Source organism: Amphiura filiformis, chromosome 12 (assembly GCF_039555335.1).
Source record: "Amphiura filiformis chromosome 12, Afil_fr2py, whole genome shotgun sequence".
In the NCBI taxonomy this organism is placed as follows: domain Eukaryota; kingdom Metazoa; phylum Echinodermata; class Ophiuroidea; order Amphilepidida; family Amphiuridae; genus Amphiura; species Amphiura filiformis.
The window spans coordinates 41449359-41469881 of NC_092639.1; the positions used below are offsets into that span (position 1 = coordinate 41449359).

Below are 20523 nucleotides of genomic sequence, written 5' to 3' on the forward strand. Positions count from 1 at the left end.
ACGTTTACTTACTTAAGACTGTCCTTTTTCATATAACGCAGACAAAGTAGGGCCAAGCTACCTAGAAATGGTCAAATTTTGGCAAGAAATATCTCTGTGTAATCCTATATGTAAGTCCCATATCACATCGTTATCGGCGATCAAGGTTTTTTTTTCTGAAGTTTGGCTGGTACCCACCAGCGTCATGCATGTGACGTGACACAGCTAAAATAATCGACCGAAAATCGGGGATAATTAAAACGTCAACAACTTTCAAAACACAGCTCAGTAAACTTAATGGCGAGCGGTCCGAATTTTGAGCCATGGTCATGTTTTTTGAGGTGGGCACCCAAAAAAGGTGGAGCTGTCACATTTTCCAAAATATTTTCTCTTATTATTCTTATATTTTTGCTAAAATCCATCATGAAGAAATGGTTTTGGTCTTATTTTGAAGATAAATTATTAACTAAATGAAATAATAACAAATACAGTTGAACAAATCAATTAATTAATTTCAACAGCTTAATTAAGTTAATTAGTCAGGGGTGGAGCCGGAAGCGGAGGAGCTCTGTGTAATTCCAATGGGAAGTTGGTGTTCATTTTAAAATTTATGCACTTTGTTGCCTCAGTAGGAGTAAAAATGCATTTGCATGATGTTAATTTTATTATTTAGCTTTCTATAACTATAATTAGCTAGTTAATCTTAATAAATTTAGTAATTAAGGATTTAACAAGCTTTTAATTAATGCAGTGGAATGTGTGTCATGCAATATAATGGGCTTTAAATTTTGCATGCATTTCATCTGTCATAAATAGATCTTTTAAATTGTTTTATCTTTGAAATATCTATAAAATAAATCTTCTCAAAGGAGATTATTACAGTCAAGGATTTAATCTGATGACATATTGATCTCTGGCTATTGTTAAATAGTTCACTGATGTAGGCTAATTGTGCATGTATATGCCTATTGTACATGTACCATTGTTACAAATTATTCACTGTATATTGATTTTGGAACACCCTATATGGGAATTGGATATTTATGTGATATTATAGCAATTCTTTAAACTATTTTGAATATATTTTCCAAATTAATGGCACTTAGTGAAATTTTTCATTAAATTAAACAATTTAAAATTTAACTTTTTTCACACCCTGTATTACACAATGGGCTTAACAAATATAGTGCAAACTTTATATTTAATGAAAACACTAATTGTGTTCATTCCAAATATCAAGTTTATTTTCAAATTTAATATACCATGTAGAAATATTGGAGTGGTAAAGAAATGTAATTTTTATGTATTTTTCAGTGGAATCACCCTGTATATTTTTTTTTTCTTTTTTTATATCCACTCACACTTTACAGTTTTGCCTTCTTGACCTTTTATGTTTTTTTAAAATGTATAATTTTACATAGTTTGGGTGAAAACTTTTGAAATATAATCAGAAATACAAAAAAGGAGCTGATTTTGGGCAAATTGCAAGATGTGACGCAATTGGGTCCCACCTCAAAAAACATGACCCCATACAAGTTTACGTGGTGAACTAATCCGCATCGCTGTTTTCATACATGAATATGCATATCTCTGACCCTTGTAAGGTCAAAAACCTGGCGTTGATTTCAACCAATCCGATCCACCGATTGTGACCACGTGGTCGGTTTTCATGAATATTTAATAAATAATAAACAGCTTGATAGTGATACTGACGTCATATCTGAGGTGACCAGGAGGCAGGAGATACCATTTTGGTCAACTGAACTCGACTCGTGTGTTCCTTTGGTTGACATAAATCGAACAAAATTTTCAATAAGGCCCTTTGCACTTGATTATTAGTTTCCTGTTTACCGCGCGCGTCCAAAATTGAAAATCTCAAAATAATTAATTATTTTATATTTATTTCTTATTTTCTCCTTTAAAATAACTTCCAACTACTTCTACTTGCCATTTTCTGACTTTAATAATATCAACAATAATGATGAATGAACAAAGAGTACAACTCCACCTTCACTTATTTATCAAATCAAATATTGTTGTGAAATTATTAAATGCCCGCTCTAGTCAAAACGAGTCAATAGTTGCTTGTAATAGTTCAAACTAAATAAAGAAAATAAAAGATAATTAATAATTAATAATTAAAAGTCACCTCGTCCCTTTTTCAAAATCTTCAACAGGAAACTAATAATCAAGTGCAAAGGGCCTAACAGGTAATAGTAGGATTTCAATTTTTTATTAATGAAGTTACTTGTAGTTTTGAGGAATGACAAAGTTGTTTTTGGAAACTTAGATTAGATGTTTGTTTCAACTGATGATGTAGGATTGCAAGGTGAGTGAATTCGTGAAGAGATTTGCTTGTTTGAGTGATACGGGATATAGGCTAGTTCTCTGTGTTTGGCCTGCTCCGACGTCTCAATTCACTCGGAATTATTCGTACCTGCTAACCAGATAGCAATAATGCGTATTGCAGAATGGAACCAGACATACCCCAACTCAACACAAGTCATGAAAGTTAACAACCATGAGAGTTACCAAATCTTTCAAAAGCCCCCTTTGCAATGATTTTTCATCAAATTTACCCCCTTTTTCATGCAAAATCGAGGACAAAATTTGGCCCAAAACAACCCCTTTTTGTGGTTTTCAATGACTAGAATTCCAAACACCCCTTATCAATCAATGACACTAAATATTGTATTGATAATGATATGTTGATCATGTTGATTGACATAAAATTTCTAGATTTTCTCTAGTCCTGCCAGCAAGACTTCAGTCTTTATCATAAACATAATGACATCTATGGACCTGAAGTCTTGCAGCGGTACATAGGGATGCACTTTACGTTTAAGAAATCCAAATTTCAAGCATCATGAGCATCAAGAAATATACCTGGTTTTTGTCAGTTTTACCTCAGAGATGCTGTAGATCCTCTCTAGTTCACCACATAAACTTTTACGGCTCAAAATTCGGACCGCTCGCCATATTAAGTTTACTGATTTCTGTGTTTTGAAATTTGTTGACGTTTTAATGATCCCCGATTAGCTGTGTCACCAGGGTTCGAATTTGGCTGTAGCCTGTATCGCATTGCAGTTTGCTCCACATTTTGAAGTAACTGCTACCCAATTTTGCATTTGTATAGCACTTTTCATAGAGCTTTATAGAAGTATCCTGATTATGATGAATTAGCCAAAAACTGCTGCGCAAAATTTTTTAACGGATTCGAACCCTGTGTGTCACGTCACGTGCATGATGCTGGACTGCTGGTGGGTACCAGAAAAAAAAACACGATCGCCGATAACGATGTGATATGGGACTTACATAGGATTACACAGAGATATTTCTTGCCAAAATTTGACCATTTCTAGGCAAGTTGGCCCTACTTTGTCTGCGTTACATGTATGTGAAAAAGGACAGTCATAAGTAAGTATACGTGCAACGCTTTTGATGTTTTGGGAGACTGGGAGGGATCCGAATAAAAAAATGATGGAGCCTATTCTTGACTGTGTAATTTTCTTTCACCACGCTGCCGTACGGTAATACGATGGACAGATAGTATTTGTGAATGAGGACATCGTATAAGTTCCTTGTACTAGATCCTCTCTACACAATGTAGAAACATCACAAGTAGAATGTAGGTATGCTAGGTGAATTCAAATTTGCCATCAAACTGCATTATTTCATATATCAAATTAAAGCCCTTGAGTAAAGAAAGCCAAAACCGAAAACCTTTTTGTTATAGCACTTTCCGAAATCAGATTTTTTTTTTATTCCAAGAACTGCTATACCCCATGAAAAAATCAAAAAAGTACCAGTGGAATGCTAGTCATATGCACAATCCTACCAGGTATTTACAAAAAAATCAAGACATGTTTTTACATGTGTGAAAATTTCAAAGAAAAAAAATTGTAAAATCATGAGGAAAAACCTGTTGAATTCTGCACCTTGAAAATGAATTTTTAGCAATAAATAAAGTGACATCATAGAGGTAATTTAATTGTATCCAAAAGTTGTAGAAACATTAGGAATGAAGTAAAACAGTCAATTTAAAAGGGCATTTCGTGATCCACAGCATCATCCCCCCACTTTTCTCCAAAAAAGTTGAGATTTTTATATCACAGGAAACCTCTGGCTACATAATGTTTATGTACAAAATATTTCTTGCAGATTTATTCGTTTAGCAATGATATCGTGAAATTTGAATTTCGTTCTGGTATACCAGAACAAAATTACAACACATTGTCGATGGAGCGATGTAATACACATAATCATGCATAACTCGCAAACGGAAAATCAGAATCAACTGAAATTTTGGGAATAAGCTTTTTTCCTGGATATCTACTGAAAAATGTCATAAAAAGAGCATGCTAGGATCACGAAACACTCCTTTAAGAAAGAAATTAACTTATATTTTTCAAAAATGGTAAAAAATGAAAAAAGTTGATTTAAATCAGTGGTTTCTTTAAAAAAATCAAGTGATTTAAATCGTGATTTAAATCAGTGATTTAAATTGGGCGTGATTTAAATCAAACAACCCTGCTGGGTTGTGGCAGCAAAAAGTTTGTTGAAATAATGAAATGTAATTTTTCATTGGACTATGTGGCATGTGTTAGCTTCCTAAAAATCTACAAAAATTTGGTAATATTGCAGGTAAAATGTGCTCTGGTTCTTACTGATAACTTGTGATGATTTATTTTTTCAGGTGGAGAGGAAACGTTCTCCAATCCTCTGCCTCCAGCAGACTACAGGAGACAGAGTGTGGAGGAAGATCCTGGGTAAGTTGGGTCTCTAACAACTATTATGATTGGTTACACAGAGGGTTAAATCATGTATTGAGCCAATCAGAGATATGATATTAAGAGTCAGTAGGGATGAAGGGAATTTCATACCAGCTTATTGCTGATGTGATAACAGTGAGAGTTTAGATCACATTATCATGAGTGGACTACATATGTGACCCAGCGGCACAACTGAGCCCTGAAGTCGCCAATCATCATTTTTGAGATATTCAACCAAAATATTCTGCTTGAAATTAGCTTTAAAATGATGTATATCATGTCTATAGTACTTGACATTTAAGTAGTGAAAAATCAATAAAACAGTCAATAAATCTTTTGTTTCCTATTGTTTATTGTTAAGTTCGATGGAGCATATCTCAATAGTGGCACTGGCGACATCCGGGCTCAGTTGTGCCGAGGGGTCACATATGTGTACGGTACTGTCGGTACATGTCGAAGTGGAGAAAAGCAACTTGAGTTCCCTGGAATTACCATTCTGGAGGAAGCACAATGTTGGTGACATAGAAACACTTTGATCAGGTATCCATAGCTGAAACATAAAATTGCTGTGTACATACATGTATTCTATACATACCAAGTGTAGCTATCCAAAACATGGTATCTACATGAAGGGAATCAAGGGGTCGTTTCCATATTTCTAATGCTCATTGTAGTCTTATTTCTTCCTCGTATCATTCATGTGACTTGTCTTTTCTTAACGACCATATTTTTTCATTTCTCACTAGCTGTGTTTCTTAATTTGCTCATGAAAAATAAACCGTTATATTTTGTTTTTCTTTTTATTTATACTTGCACAACACACAAACTGGTTGCCGGGGTATCTTTTGACCCCCTTCCTCCTTATGTAAGCTTTAATTTGTATGTACCTGTGACATAAGAAAATGCCGAAATGTTAAACGATCAATAGCTTTTCAATAGATCTATTTGTTTATAATAGGAAGTGATCTTTCTAATGCCTGTAATAACACATGTCTGCCATTTACAGGGCAACCCCGCTGACAAACGATGACTTTCGTAAACTGCTGATGACTCCAAGGGCTACACCTGGTGAAGCACCACCATCAAAGCCAAAAGCAGGAGAACAGTCTATGCCGTAAGTTACGCACATATATAATATTTATGGGTTTAATGTATATTATGCTGAAAAGAATGAAAATTGCATTTTATATGTAAAGGCACTTTTCAATTTCCATCTATAATTTGGTTCATCTCAAGTTTGGTAGTGACGTATGTGCGTATTTCCCGTGCCGCAGTATCAAATCGTGCATGCAAAGTTAAACACCCTAAGTGTGCACACACGCGTACATGAGCATTTTGTTGGCACGCTTACAGCGCAACCGCAAAGAAGCATTGACGTCACTACCAAACTTGAAGTGAACCAAATTATAGTATGGGCTGAACAGTAAAAAACAAGTAGGAAAAAACATCTATTTTGCTGAGATATCATAAGGGATAAAATGTGAAATATATGGAGAAACATGAATTGAATTCTTCTGTTGTTAAATTTTTTGTACATTGATGCAAACAAATTTTTAAGTGATTTAAAGCATCAAAAAACAATAGTCGACAAAAGTGGTTTAAAGTCCCAAAAATTTTGAGATTTTCACTGCCCCTTGACCTCTGTCGAGGTGCTACCTTAATTGGATATGGCTGGGGGCCTCAGTAAGAAAGTTAATTTCTGGATAAAGTTTCATATATGTTTCTTTGGATTATTTAGTATGCCCAAGGAGTACAATGAGGAAGATGATCCATCGGCAAGACGTCGTAAGAAGAAGAGTTTCTACGCTAAACTCAAGAAGCAAGAGATGGAGAGAGAGGCTGAACTGGCAAAGAAATACAGAGACAGGGTAAGTTTGAAATGACATGATCAGTGTGATAAGTTTTAAGTGAAAGAGGGCGGCATACAGGGTTAGCTAACGGTGTAGGGTAACACGGTGTTCGATGATCACCATTTAAAAATTGATATGCTGCCCTCTAGCTTAAGTGTTGATCCCATGTTTGCTAATTCAAAAATAATTTGTGCATAACACAAATTACCAACAGATGAATACGGATTTGACTGTCTGCTTAACTTCTAACGATAATTGTATGTGTACATCCATATCAAATCGATGCACTTGTCGGCTGCTACAGGTGTCTCATTTCACATGATAGCTAGGAATATATACCAGACTCATCTGAGGTGGAGGTCACTTCAAATCATCCCCAAGTCCAATGGTTTTGGAATACAGAGAACATTCCTTAACCATGTGACTTGGGGATTGTTTGAGGTGACCTCCACTTGAGATGAGCCTGGTATTTATGTGTAAATTGAGACACCTTGTATGACCAGAATATTGTTGGTTTCTATCGCTTATTTGCAGTTCCTCAATATCCTCAATCTAGAGCCAATTTTCACATTTTATTTTGCCACTTGTCAGGATAATCCTATAAAAGCATCAATTCTATGTAGAAAATAATGATATTGTCAACATGCCCAATCAATGTGAGCACTTCCACATGTTTGTGGAGAACAATTTTCTGGTTGTGTTTTTCTCGTCTTTATTTGTTCTTTCTTTGCTTACAGGCCCAGGAGCGTAGAGAAGGCAAGAATGAAGATTACGATGACACAGACGTAATCAGCACCACAGCTAACTATAGGGCAGTAGCGCCAGATGCACAGTCGTAAGTGGCCCTTGAGAAAAGGGTTCAAAGGTCATGGCTATTCCAGTTGAAATCCATACACCCCCTATGGAAGACATGACCAGGGAGTGTGAATTTCAAATGAGGACCTGAATAGGTGACTCCATTTGAAATTTACACCCCTGTGTAAGGTCATGTAAGGTCATGTTTTCCATAGGGGGTGAATGGATTTCAACTGGAATAGCCCATATAAGGGTCCAAATAGAATGACATGTCATCCGGACCATACAGTCAGTCTACTCTGAAGTACAAAGTACCGACACAGACGCACACATTGTGCCGACTTTGAAAGCACGCATACCTGCAGCAGAGACGCAGCACTACGCACTGTTAATGCGCTGTATACGCACGCGTTGTCACTTTGTTCTTCAGAGTGGACAAACTGTAGCTAACTATTGCAGTACTTTAGATGTATAGTCATGAGTGGAATTCAAGGAAAGGGATAAAATGAATGTCTTTGAAGCGTATTGATTACAGCCATCTGAAGGGATGTCATATGAAAGGGTCAAAGGTAATATATGGAGGTCAAATACAATAATAACATGTTATCATCACCATGTACAACTGTAGGGTTATAGCACCAGGCCTTGCTGTCTAGATTTTAAAGGCGAGTTGTAAATCACTCGCTATCATGATGCTAGGCGAGTGGTCGAAATTGCACGAGCCAGGCGAGTGGTCGAAATTGCACAAATACCACTAATTTAGGTATACGTATAATCAAGTAGATCTTCGGTCTTAAAACGGTATTTATGTTGTTGAAATACGCGCTAAACTTTGTAACTTTCTCCGCTATGACATGTTAGAGATGGCACAGAATCGATTAAATGCTGAATTGGCTGATTCGATGGCTGATTTGGGAGATTCGCAGCGAGCGAGATATAGTGTCCATGGCGAGTGGAAAATCGCTCGCTAGAAATGGAGTTTGGGCGAGCGGTGGCGAGCGAGAGCGATCGCTCGCCTCAAACGGCAAGGCCTGAGCACAATATGTACAGTCATAAGTGCAACATAAGTAAAGGGTTCAAAGTCCGCGTTCAAAATAAGTGGTTGTCCAGTTGCTGAAACAACCAAAACTTAATACGGACAAATCCAAAATAACATAATGCTTAGCCTTGGCTTGGATAATTGAAGCAATATTATTTCCTATCTTGTTTATGTTTTGTTCAACTTTGGTGATTTAAAAGCATGTAATTTGATATTCCAGTTAAACCCATACACCCTATGGAGAAGATACGCCCTTAATCTCCCACACATGGGTGTAGATTTCAAACGGAGTCACCATTCAGGTAATTCCATTTGAAAGCCACACTCCTTGTGTGGATTAAGGTCTTGTCTTCCATAGGAGGTATGCAGATTTCAACTGGAATAGCTGTAACAATATGCTCCATTGTGATTGGTTTTTATATTGTGTGTACATTTTATTGTAGTGGTGATACGGCAGCCAACAGACGAAAGCAGTTGATTGAAGAGAGTAAATACCTCGGTGGTGACATGGAACATACTCACTTGGTGAAGGGGCTTGATTATGCCCTATTACACAAGGTAAACTACTTTATACATCATTGTGATTTTCAGTCATGGACCAAAGAGGTCATGACTACAGAACTAAAACCAGAGAACCCAGACTTCCTATAACGCCATGTACAATAGCGCTGTCAGCTATGGGCGAAAAATTGGGGGTATTCGGGTCCTTGCTGACGGTGTACGGAAACGAAAGAAAACAATTCTGCCTCTCATCAGAAGCGTTTAGGTATTGCGTGCAGGTTGCAACAAGTGCGTCCCTCCCATTCTTGTTTGTCTGGGGTCCCTCCAATGCGTCTGGTATGTGATGTCGCTTTCACATGACGATGATTGCCTTAAGCGCATTCCGAGCTAACCGAATACCCCAATGTTTGCTCCATGCCTGCAGCATGGTGGGCGAGTCCTGGTTCTGTGGTTCTGTGGTCATGACCAAGAACCAAATTAGACCAAGTGAGATCATTGGACTAAGTGGGATTGGACTAAGTGGGATTGGACTAAGTTGGAACTGGATTATTAAAGTGAGACTGGGCTAACTGTAAACTGAGCCAAGAGGATTGGGCCAAATGGAATTTGACCAAGTGGCATTGGAGCAAGTGGCATTGCCCTAGTGGGAATTAACCGTGGCAAATACCTGTATATGAGAATTAACCATGGTAAATACTTACGGTTACTATAAAGCAACTGTATAGAACCTGTATATACCTGTGGAGTGTGATTATGTGATAGAAGCAGGTAGTGACCAAGAAAAAAGGCTTTGCGCTGTAAAAATGTTGATAATGTCACTCTCCAGTGGCTGTAATGTAAAGAGGTGCGGATGTAGAAAGTATGGAGAACAATGCCTTGAACAGTGCTGATTTTTTTGAGTGGAATAAACTCTGGTAATAGTTAAGATCCATCATTAGGATCAACGAAAAGTAGGCATTCCTTTCTTAACCATTGCAACAGAGAGGATGTTTAATTTTTGAGGGCTAGTCATGATAAGGGAAGTATAGAGTTAAACACCTGAACACTCTACCAACATCTGACATGCTGTGAAAAACTTTTGAAAATGAAAATGGGAAGTTGTTTTGGCTATAAGCCAAACTAATTGAAAATTGAAGTTATGTAAACTTTTTTTACAAAAAAAAAGGTCCACCAAGTAAACATGCAGCTGGATTATTGAATCAAATTTGCCCATGATGTTTAGTAAACTTGAGAGATATCTCATTCAATACTAGTTCATTAATCAGTGCTGGTTTGTTGAAATATAAAATGTCCCCTCAGTATCAAAGGTTTAGACTAAATCCTTTACTTGTCTACATACTGCATGTACTTGTGTTATGATGAGCAGTGACAACTGAATTATTTACAAGTGCGTCAAAGTGCGTCACTTTTTTCCGCATAGTTATCTCAGTTGTCAACCCAGACAGTTGACGAATGAGGGCAGCAGTCTAATTAACACCCTCTGCACATGTTTTGATGATGACAGGTGCGAGCTGAAATCACCAGCAAAGAGCGGGAAGAGGAAGATGCCATGGAAATCAGCTTCCAAGGAAAGCCGCTTAAGCCGGCTGCTGTCAAAGTGGAAAAGTAAGCTTTACATTGATGATCACCAATTTCACTCATTTTTGTCTCTCAAGAGTATTTGTGACCCATCACATCGAAACAGACCACTTCGCGGCTAGCTTCATTGGCAGATAACAATGAAAGAAGATGGAAAAATATAAAGAAAATAAAAGGAATTCTGAGCTTGTTTTGCCTCATAAAACATTTTTACTCTATCTGATTTCAACAAGTAAGGTGTCATTTTCAAGCTAAAAAGCAGGAGTTTATCCTAGTGTTTAAATCTCAATTTTCATTTCTGCCGCGAGGTGGTCTGTTTCGATGTGATGGGTCACATTTGTTAAATGTGCGAATTTGCTCATCATATTCAAATATTACAAGCTATAAGAATCAAACACATTACCTGACACCCCAACAAATGTTGTCGACCAAGGTACCAAAATCTCCAGATTTCTGGAAGTCACAGATGGAATTTGGTATTGGAAACTGCTCTTGACTGGGGGATATTTGAGGCTCAAAACACGATTTATTAGATTTGTTTCAAAGAGTCTAAAACCAACCATAATTTTCTTGGGATATCGATCAGTGTGTGTATTCTCTGTTTTATTTTGCAAGGTTAACTGGGCCATGAATTTCTCTGCTTTATTGAAAATGATACTTGTTATACCATAGAATTGTGTCTACAAGCATATACAATGTATGCCTCTAAATGAGGGTTTTTGACAAAAGAGACGAAAGGCAGACACTCTCCACAAAAACATTATTCGGAGTTCTGAGCAACTATATTACTGATACAGGCGGCCTCACAAACATGTTTTATTGTATATAAGACCAGTCTATTGTAATGCTTTTGTGGAGGTTGTCTGCCTTTTGTGTCTTTCGTTAAAAAAATTCATTTACAGGCAAATATATTTGTAGACTGAATTCTATGCTATGATGTATCACAATGTGTGGATTAAACCCTAGAGTACCTACAGACTGATTGGTACCCATTGGTTTTGGAGTTTATTGAGAAGCCTGCTGCTTCCAAATGCAACACAAGAATTGAGAAATAATGCAGAGGTACACAATTTTGCCCTGTGTACCACTGGATTATTTCTTAATTCACCTGTAAACTTCAAATTAAAGTGTGTGTTTGTTTTCTGCATGTAATGCATTGTGTCGATGATGAGGGCTCACGCACACAAACCTTTGTAACACTCAAACATATAGATGCAATTTATCATTCGCTTTTGGTGTTTGCCAATAAATGCTCCAATAATGTGACAATCCAGTATGGAGGATTTACCATAGCATTTCACATTGTGAGTTTGTACTCTTTTGTCCGTATGCACAAAACAAGTTAGACCAGGTCTAGCTTCAGACCTGGCGTAATTATGGAGATAAGTCCTAGGGAGAAGGAACTCTCTGGTATTTACATATTATTTTAGATCCTGGGTAAATGCATTTAGCTTAATATTAAGATGGCTGCAGTTTAACCTTTGGACTTTACTTGGAATAAAGGATGAAAAGAAAAGAGTAAAAGGATTCCTCCCAAAGTCTAACCGAAATAGTTCAACACTAGACCTGGTCTTACTTGCTTTGTGAATACGGACCTTTAAGTCTTAACATCTAAGGTCTAATGGGATACACTCAAGTAAATCATTTACTATGCATTCTCTATTACAGACCACCTAAAGATGAACCCAAAGTTGAATTCAAGACAAAAATGGGTAAGCTACATAAATTACATTTTGTAAAGTTTAGCAAATGCTAGAGTGTCAGAAGTATTCATGCGGACTTCGTATTGTACAAAATCTTAACTTTGTCACACTTTTTGCGCTCACAGAAAACTAGTGACAAAGACTCAAAATCTCCCAGAAACTATTTCTAAGGCCTGATTGAAACAGTTAACAAAAAATGTTAACCCAAAGATGCCAGTTTTTAGGCAATTGCCTGATTTCCTGCTTTTTAGAACTCCAAATTTCTGCACTTTTATATATTTTCAGCCCATTTTGAGGCTTTATAGCCCTAATTTGCACACTTTTTCAGGCTTTTACTGTGAAGTCACTTCAGACCACTGGCATCCCTGTTAACCCCTTTGCATAAAAGTAGAAAAGAAATAAATTAATGAAATATAATATAGCACCTCATTGAAAGCAGTAAGGATTTAGTACAGAAAAATGTATGTATATACATACTCACAGGCCATTACAACTGATAGTGTAGACACCACTTACATGTATGATATTTTCCAATATGCTTATGAATAGTCATCTATATAAATAAAAGGAAGTCGCTAAATCTTGTTCGCGAATAGACTCAGAGATGATTTCACTTTCAGCTCTTATTTATTCGTACATTGATCGGGTACATATTGCCATTAAACCATCTGAGGTTCATTTTTGCAAAACTATTCAATCACTATGGAAATAACAAAAAAAATGGTTGGTTGCTAGGCCGTTGAGGTCAATAACCTTACGGCTCAGGTCATGACCAAAAACGCGTCAAATGCACGCGCGCAATTAGTGGCGAGTCACGCACCCCGACACGTACTGCGTCTGGGTTTATAGGTCACGCGCCGCAGAGGGTTGTCTGATGGTCTGAGGAGGGGGGGGGTGGTGTCCACTCAGAATTGAACACTTGATCAAAATAAAGGCCTAGGCCTAATTGAAGCCATTTCGGGGACCATTTTTGTTTTGTAATTGCTTTAAAGTGTACAGGTGTCCAAAACAGAAGCCAAAAGCGGACACTTCTTTATACGCAGGGGTATCAAGGGGGGGAATTGAGTATTTAAAAAAAAATCAAAATAAAGGCTCAATTGAAGCACCATTTTGACACTAATGTTGTTATCCTCGTTTAAAACGGCAGTGTACAGCTGTCCGAAGCAGAAGCAACAACGGGCACTTCTTAATACCCAGGGGGGATGTGGCCCCCTGGGTAGGCCCTATTTGAAAAAAAAATTCAAAATAAAGACCGAATTGAAGCTATTTCGTGACCACTTTGACACTATAATAGTTGTTATCGGATGTCCAAAACAAGCTTCTTATCAATACGCGGAGGGAGGGTGTCTGATGGAGGGTGCGCCGGGAGGGGGGCACTTTCGAATATGAAAGTAATGTACCTGTCCCTACCAGAGTATGAGACTAGGGGTCTATCGAAGGCGATTATGGTCAAAAGGGGGTTATTCAGTAGTGGGGGCCTCCAAGAAAATGTGTGAGAACGCTAAAATTCAGTGCCATTAACCGTAAAACATAACTTTCTGGGCAACGTTTTGTGAAAATTTGCCTTTTTGAAACTGAAATTGCTACAAAAATGTTAAATTTTTTTCACAATGCGCACGAAGCGCCTAAAATATTTGCAGATTTGGTGTAAATTTCTATTTAAAAAGAAGGGGGGTCATTGGGTGTAAGCTGATGAAAAAAGGGGTCATTGGGTGACAGATTTGCAAAATAAATCTGAGGGATTGAGTGAGTATAACAACATTATCACAGATCTGAATATTCACTTAAATAAAAGTTTAACTTCTTACATGACAGGAGCTAACATGATTATCAACATCTGATTATTGCTGGATGAATAATCTACACCAAGACAGCATGATTATCATCACCGTTTACTCCCGTTTACTAAACACTCCCATTTACTAACCGCTCCCGTTTACTCAACTAGCGGGGACCCGCGCAAAGCGTGGGTCTCCCGCTAGTTTGTAATATTTTAAGCTTAGTGCTAACCAACAAAATAGTTAGGGGAAAAAGTTAACTTTGGTGACCACTCTCTGGCTAGTAAGGTTTGACGATTGATTCGACTTCTATGGACCATTTAGAAAAAAATAGCCACCATGTCCCTCGCGAAAATCCCGGCATTTTTAAGCTAGAGGCCAAAATCCAAAATGGCCGCCACCACCATTTTGAAAATTTAAGTTTTGAACCAGAGCACCTATAATCATGCACAAAGACACTTTTTCGGATATGTCGAGTACAAGGATTCCGATTCTGACATTAGTTTGACATTACGGCATCATTTTCACCCAGAAATCCAAGATGGTGGCGGCACCATCTTGAAAAATTTAGTTTTGAACAAGAGGACCCTAAATCGTGTACAAAGACCCTTTTTTTGGACAAGTCGACCTCAAGGATTTCAAATTTGACATTACTTTGACATTACGAACTCATATTTCCCCAGAAATCCAAGATGGTGGCCGCCGGCGCCATCTTGAAAAAAATAAGTTTTGAACCAGATTACCTAAAAGCGTGTACAAAGACACTTTTTCCGGTAAGTCGACCCCAAGAAATCCGAATCTGACATTAATTTGACGTTACAAAATAATTTTTGCCCAGAAATCCAAGATGGCCCCCATTTGGTAGAGCGTAAATGTGATTTTTGAATGAAAGCAGAAGCATAAATGTGTCATTTCCGCCTTATCTGGGGTTCATGTCCCTTATATGGGGTTTAAACTGCCTTATCTTGGGTTTACATCCCTTATCTAGGGATAAGGCGCCTTACATGTAGTTTAGACGGCCTTATCCTGGGTTTACGTTCCTTACCTGTGGCTAAGATGCCTTAACCTTAGCATATCGCAGTCTAAACCCAGATAAGGCATCTAAACCCCAGATAATGCGCTGTAACCCCAGATAAAGAGACGTAGACCGCCGATAAAGCAGTCCAACCCCAAATAAGGCGCTTTAACCCTAAATGAGGAACATAAACCTAAGATAAGGCATCTAAACCCCACATAAGGTGCCTTAACTCTAGATAATGGTCGTTAACCCCAGATAAGGGTCGTAAACCTCAGATAAGACATCTAAACCCAAGATAAGGCGCCTTAACCCCAGATAAGAGACGTAAACTCAGATATGACAGTTTAAACCCCCGATAAGGCGCCGTAACCCCAGATAAGGGACGTACACCTCAGATATGGCCAGGAACATAAACCTAATATAAGAGAAGTAAACCCCAGACGGCGCCTTATCTGGGGTTTAGACTGCCATATCTGAGTTTACGTCTCTTATCTGGGGTTAAGGCGCCTTATCTTGGGTTTAGATGCCTTATCTGAGGTTTACGACCTTTATCTGGGGTTAACAACCCTTATCTAGAGTTAAGGCACCTTATGTGGGGTTTAGATGCCTTTTCTGGGGTTTATGTTCCTTATTTAGGGTTAAGGCGCCTTATTTGGGGTTTAGACTGCTTTATCTGGGGCCTACGTCGCTTATCTGGGGTTACGGCGCATCATCTGGGGTTTATATGCCTTATCTGGGTTTAGACTGCGATATGCTAAGGTTAAGGCATCTTAGCCACAGGTAAGGAACGTAAACCCAGGATAAGGCCGTCTAAACCACAGATAAGGCGCCTTATCCCTAGATAAGGGATGTAAACCCAAGATAAGGCAGTTGAAACCCCATATAAGAGACATGAACCCCAGATAAGGCGGAAATGACACACTTATGCTTCTGCTCTCATTCAAAAATCACATTTACGCTCTACCAAATGGGGATCATCTTGGATTTCTGGGCAAAAATTATTTTGTAACGCCAAATTAATGTCAGATTCGGATTTCTTGGGGTCGATTTATCGGAAAAAGTGTCTTTGTACACGCTTTTAGGTAACCTGGTTCAAAACTTATTTTTTTTCAAGATATACCATGCCACCATCTTGGATTTCTGGGTAAATATGAGTTCGTAATGTCAAAGTAAGGTCAAATTTGAAATCCTTGTGGTCGACTTATCCCAAAAAGTGTCTTTGTACACGATTTAGGGTCCTCTTGTTCAAAACTAATTTTTTCAAGATGGTGCCGCCACCATCTTGGATTTCTGGGTGAAAATGATGCCGTAATATCAAACTAATGTCAGAATCGGAATCCTCGTACTCAACATATCCAAAAAAAGTGTCTTTGTGCATGATTATAGGTGCTCTGGTTCAAAACTTAAAATTTCAAAATGGTGGTGGCGGCCATTTTGGATTTTGGCCTCTAGCGAAAAATGCCGGGATTTTCGCGAGGGACATGGTGGCTATTTTTTTTCTAAATGGTCCATAGAAGTCGAATCAATCGTCAAACCTTACTAGCCAGAGAGTGGTCACCAAAGTGAACTTTGTCCCCTAACTAAAAGTGAAAATAATGAAAATTTTTTTCAAGTACAAACAAATAATTTTTTCATTAAAAGTATTTTTTTATGATAGAGGAAAAAAAAGAGAAAAAAACCCCAAATACCAAAGTTAATTTTTGTATTCACCATTTCTCCTACAGCTCTTAATGTCTACCGTACATTATTCCACAGTGAGCCTCCTGTGCGCAATGAGTTGTTTCTTCCTGGTCGACTAGCCTATAGCGTAGACTTGGATGATGAGTTCTCAGAGAGTGATATACCCACTATGCTTATCAGGAGTAAAGCCGACTGTCCCACCATGGAGGTAAGGTGACAGGGAAAACACCTGTTCTATAGACAGACCTTATTTATTGGGAGGCTGTTGGTCAACATTTTTTTATTCTCACCTCACCTCACCTCACCTCACCTCACAGGCCAAGTCATCCACTGCAGACCTGCCAACTGTCCCTCATTTTGAGGGACTGTCCCTCATTGGGGTTTTCCAAAGTGAAAAGAGGGACAGTCCTGCTTTCTGAAAATTTCAGTGATGGCAAATTTAAATGGTAAGAACACCAGAAAATGATGCAAATTACACTTTAAAATTATGCTATAGCATTCTCTTTAGTTTATTGTGATCAGTTTAGACCTGCAAATCCTTCCCTGAATTCTGAAAGTATTGCACGCCTCAAGTCTTTGAATTTGTCAGTACCTGCTTTTTGTACATACAAGGTTTTGGCCTCAATGTCCGTCCCTCTTTCTGACTTGGGTAGGTTGACAGATCTGCCACTGTCGGATGTAGCCCTCAAGTAGCATGTCCTGGTCTTCCCTTGCCTAGGCTGTGCGCATGTGAGATCATCATGCCAGCTTTGTTTTTGTCTTCCCTTCTTCTCTTTTCTGTTCTTGGCTGCCATTCAGTTAACCTCATGATGCATCTGTTGTCCTCTCTGCGAGCTGTTTTAGGTGTTTTGGGGAAAAATGTAAATCTTTAATACGAAAAGTCAAAAAAAAACCATTTCATATGATTGTCGGGTTTTCCTTCCAGCTACATACACTTTAAGTAAATATCATTAGATTTATAAATTTTACTTCAAGGACTCTTAAATATCAAAAATATCAATTTTTAAGAATTTGCCATAAAATTTGTATTATATTGCAAATTTCAAAAGTCAAAATTATTTGATATTGACATTCCTCGTATTCAGAATATAATTCGATATGTCTGATGTGCTCTCAGCCCCCACAAAAAATACTGTGCAAAGGTGGGTAACTGACCCCTTAAAATCCATCCACTTTTGCCCCAATTTTGCATGCATATAACAGCAAAAATACTATTACTCACGGTATTATCGCTTTTTCTTTCTTTACCTCAGTCGCATACAACTCTAACCACCAATGACATTGTCATCAACAAGCTGACTCAGATTCTGTCATATCTTGGCAAGGCCAGCGAGGCGCAAGATCAAGAAGAAGGACAAGGGTAAACTGGGTAAAGACTTCCATCTCGACAAAGTGGCTGCTGCTGAAGAGTGAGTATCTACAGTCTCTGGCAGGGTCCTTTCACACTTGGCAATGACCTCCTATACACTCCCCTACCAACTCTCCTCACACATTAGAGCTTAAATAGAAATGCTTGTACAGTAATGTAGAAATAAGTTATGATAAATAGTGTTAAAGTTATGTGGTTGACAGCCGCATCCCCACTTAATTAATAACCCCATCAAAATGCAGATTTTGGTATCAGGTGAAAACTCATATTTTTCTCATAACCCCAGTGACATTTTAGGCTTGGATTATGAAATATAAGAGTAGGGGTCCATTTCACTAAACTAAAGTCTCCATCAATCGTAACATACAACGCATCGTAAAATCCATTTCACTAAAATGACTTGCGATCGGTACCCTTCGTAAGTAATAGGGATTTACTATAGGGACCCTTCGTAAAGTTATGTCTAGTGAAAGGATATTCGGAGCAATTACCGAATAAGGTGCAACTTTACTAGTCTTATTACAAGACTGCCCTACCCCAAGCCTAAACCCTAACCGTAAACGAGTACTGGCGTCAAGTCTAGCAAGTTGCACCCTATTCGGTAATTGTATTGGTATTCGTAACTTACGAACAGATCCTTGAGTTACGAAGGATTAAAGTTTAGTGAAATGGGCCCTTGGTGGTCTGAACAACTCTGGATTACAGATATTGGATTAGATGGTATGAACAACAGCATGAGAGTGTGGGGTTAGTTACATACAGCTGCTGAATTTGTGAACTGTTCTATGGGCCACTGTCATTGGTTTTAGAAATTAAGCAGTTTAACATAGAATTTAGAATAAGAATGTTTGGGTGATGGACCTCAATGTGAAGTGGAAAACAACATGTGTTGCAATGACACCATCCACCTTGCTCAATCGTATGCATGATTTTCACCCAAATTTAAACCATTTTAGGTGAAGTTGGTCAAATTTAAACAAATTTAATAAAATTTAAAAAAAAAAACAGTTCAAGATCTAGTTAAGATACTTAAGAACCTAAATTTGACGTCACTAATAGATTCATCAAATGTCTATCATTCTATTTGTACTTTTATATACTTTAGACCAAACATTTGGCAGGCCCAAAAGTTTCCATAATTCCAGGGCAAGACCAACCTTAAACTGTGAGTTAATGTTTGACACTTTCTTTTGTATTGCAGCATTTTTGGTGATATAGGGAGCTATGTACCAAATCAGAACAAAACTAAGAAAGAAAAGGACAAGGAGAAAGAATCAGAAAGAGGACGAGACAGAGACAAAGATCGAGATAGGGACAGAGACAGACGGGATCGTGATAGAGACAGAGGAAGAGACAGAGATCGTGACAGGGAAGACAGAGACCGGGAGAGAGGAGATAGGGACAGGGAGAGGAAACCCAGGAGTTACTTTGAGAAACCAAAAACAGATGATGAGGTAAATATTGGTGGGAAAATTTTATTCCATTTTCCTAAATACATCATTAACCCAAACTCATTGGGGAGGGTTTAATCGGATGTGGCATATGTTTTGCCCGCCCCGCCTGCTGTAAGGGAGAGCACACCCTGCCTGTAGTGTTTTGTAGCATTCAGGGTGGTTATGGTTCAATAATGAGCATGCTGAAGAGGAGGGTAGTGGTTGAAGTTACACATTTTGTTGTGGTTGTGGCGAGAGGAAAAAAAGAGGCCACACACACGGCAGGCGTGTTGGGAATGAGGGGGCAGGGAAGCGCTATTGGCCAGGGCAAGATTGCTGGTTATAAGTTTTGGCATGGGCGGGTTACCAATGGGCCTATGTCGTCTCTCCCTGTGAATATACCTTATGCGAACAGCACTATATATATATATAAAACCTTTGGCATGCATTCTTTGGTGTTTTTCAGCCAAACCTCTAGTGGTTACTTTCTACCATATGAGCCAGATTAACCCTAAATTCCTGGGGGGAGGTTTGAAGGGGATGTGCCTAGCCGGTAGTATTTTGTAGTATTCAGGGCTGTAAGGGTTTATTGATATTTTGTGTTTCGTCATAGCTGATCACACTGATGTCAAATTTGGTAGAATTGAATACCTGAGTGGAAGAAGGGCCCAACTCCATCAAAACTGTTTTTGAGATATTAAGAAAAAACTTAATATTTGGAAAAGTTTTATAGGCAGAACGTTTTTTATCTTCAGGGACCTTTAATACATGAACATACAATAGTACATACATTCAAAATTAAATATGATGTTTCCATGGCAACGGTACAGGTCTTAATATCTGAGCTGGAGTTGGGCCCTTCTTCCACTAATATACCACAAGTACCAGTGCTGTGTTATAAATAGCTACAGAAATTAGATAATCACCATTAATTGCACAAGTAGAACTCATGTGATAGGTTGGCAAGAAAATTTATTGTAGTGAAAAGCAGATTACATGGATGAATAAAATTCCTCTTTAACACTATA

The 20523-nt window shown here is 38.1% G+C and overlaps 1 protein-coding gene across 1 annotated transcript in view; it reads left to right on the top strand.

Moving 5' to 3' along the window:
* The window catches only part of LOC140166203 (protein Red-like), a 29236-nt gene that overhangs the window by 838 nt on the left and 7875 nt on the right, over nt 1–20523 (top strand). The window contains 11 exon segments of the mRNA XM_072189609.1: nt 4676–4748; nt 5758–5865; nt 6490–6619; nt 7339–7436; nt 8879–8993; nt 10441–10541; nt 12183–12226; nt 16738–16901; nt 17947–18026; nt 18028–18102; nt 19264–19516. Coding sequence (XP_072045710.1) covers nt 4676–4748; nt 5758–5865; nt 6490–6619; nt 7339–7436; nt 8879–8993; nt 10441–10541; nt 12183–12226; nt 16738–16901; nt 17947–18026; nt 18028–18102; nt 19264–19516 — 1241 coding nt within the window.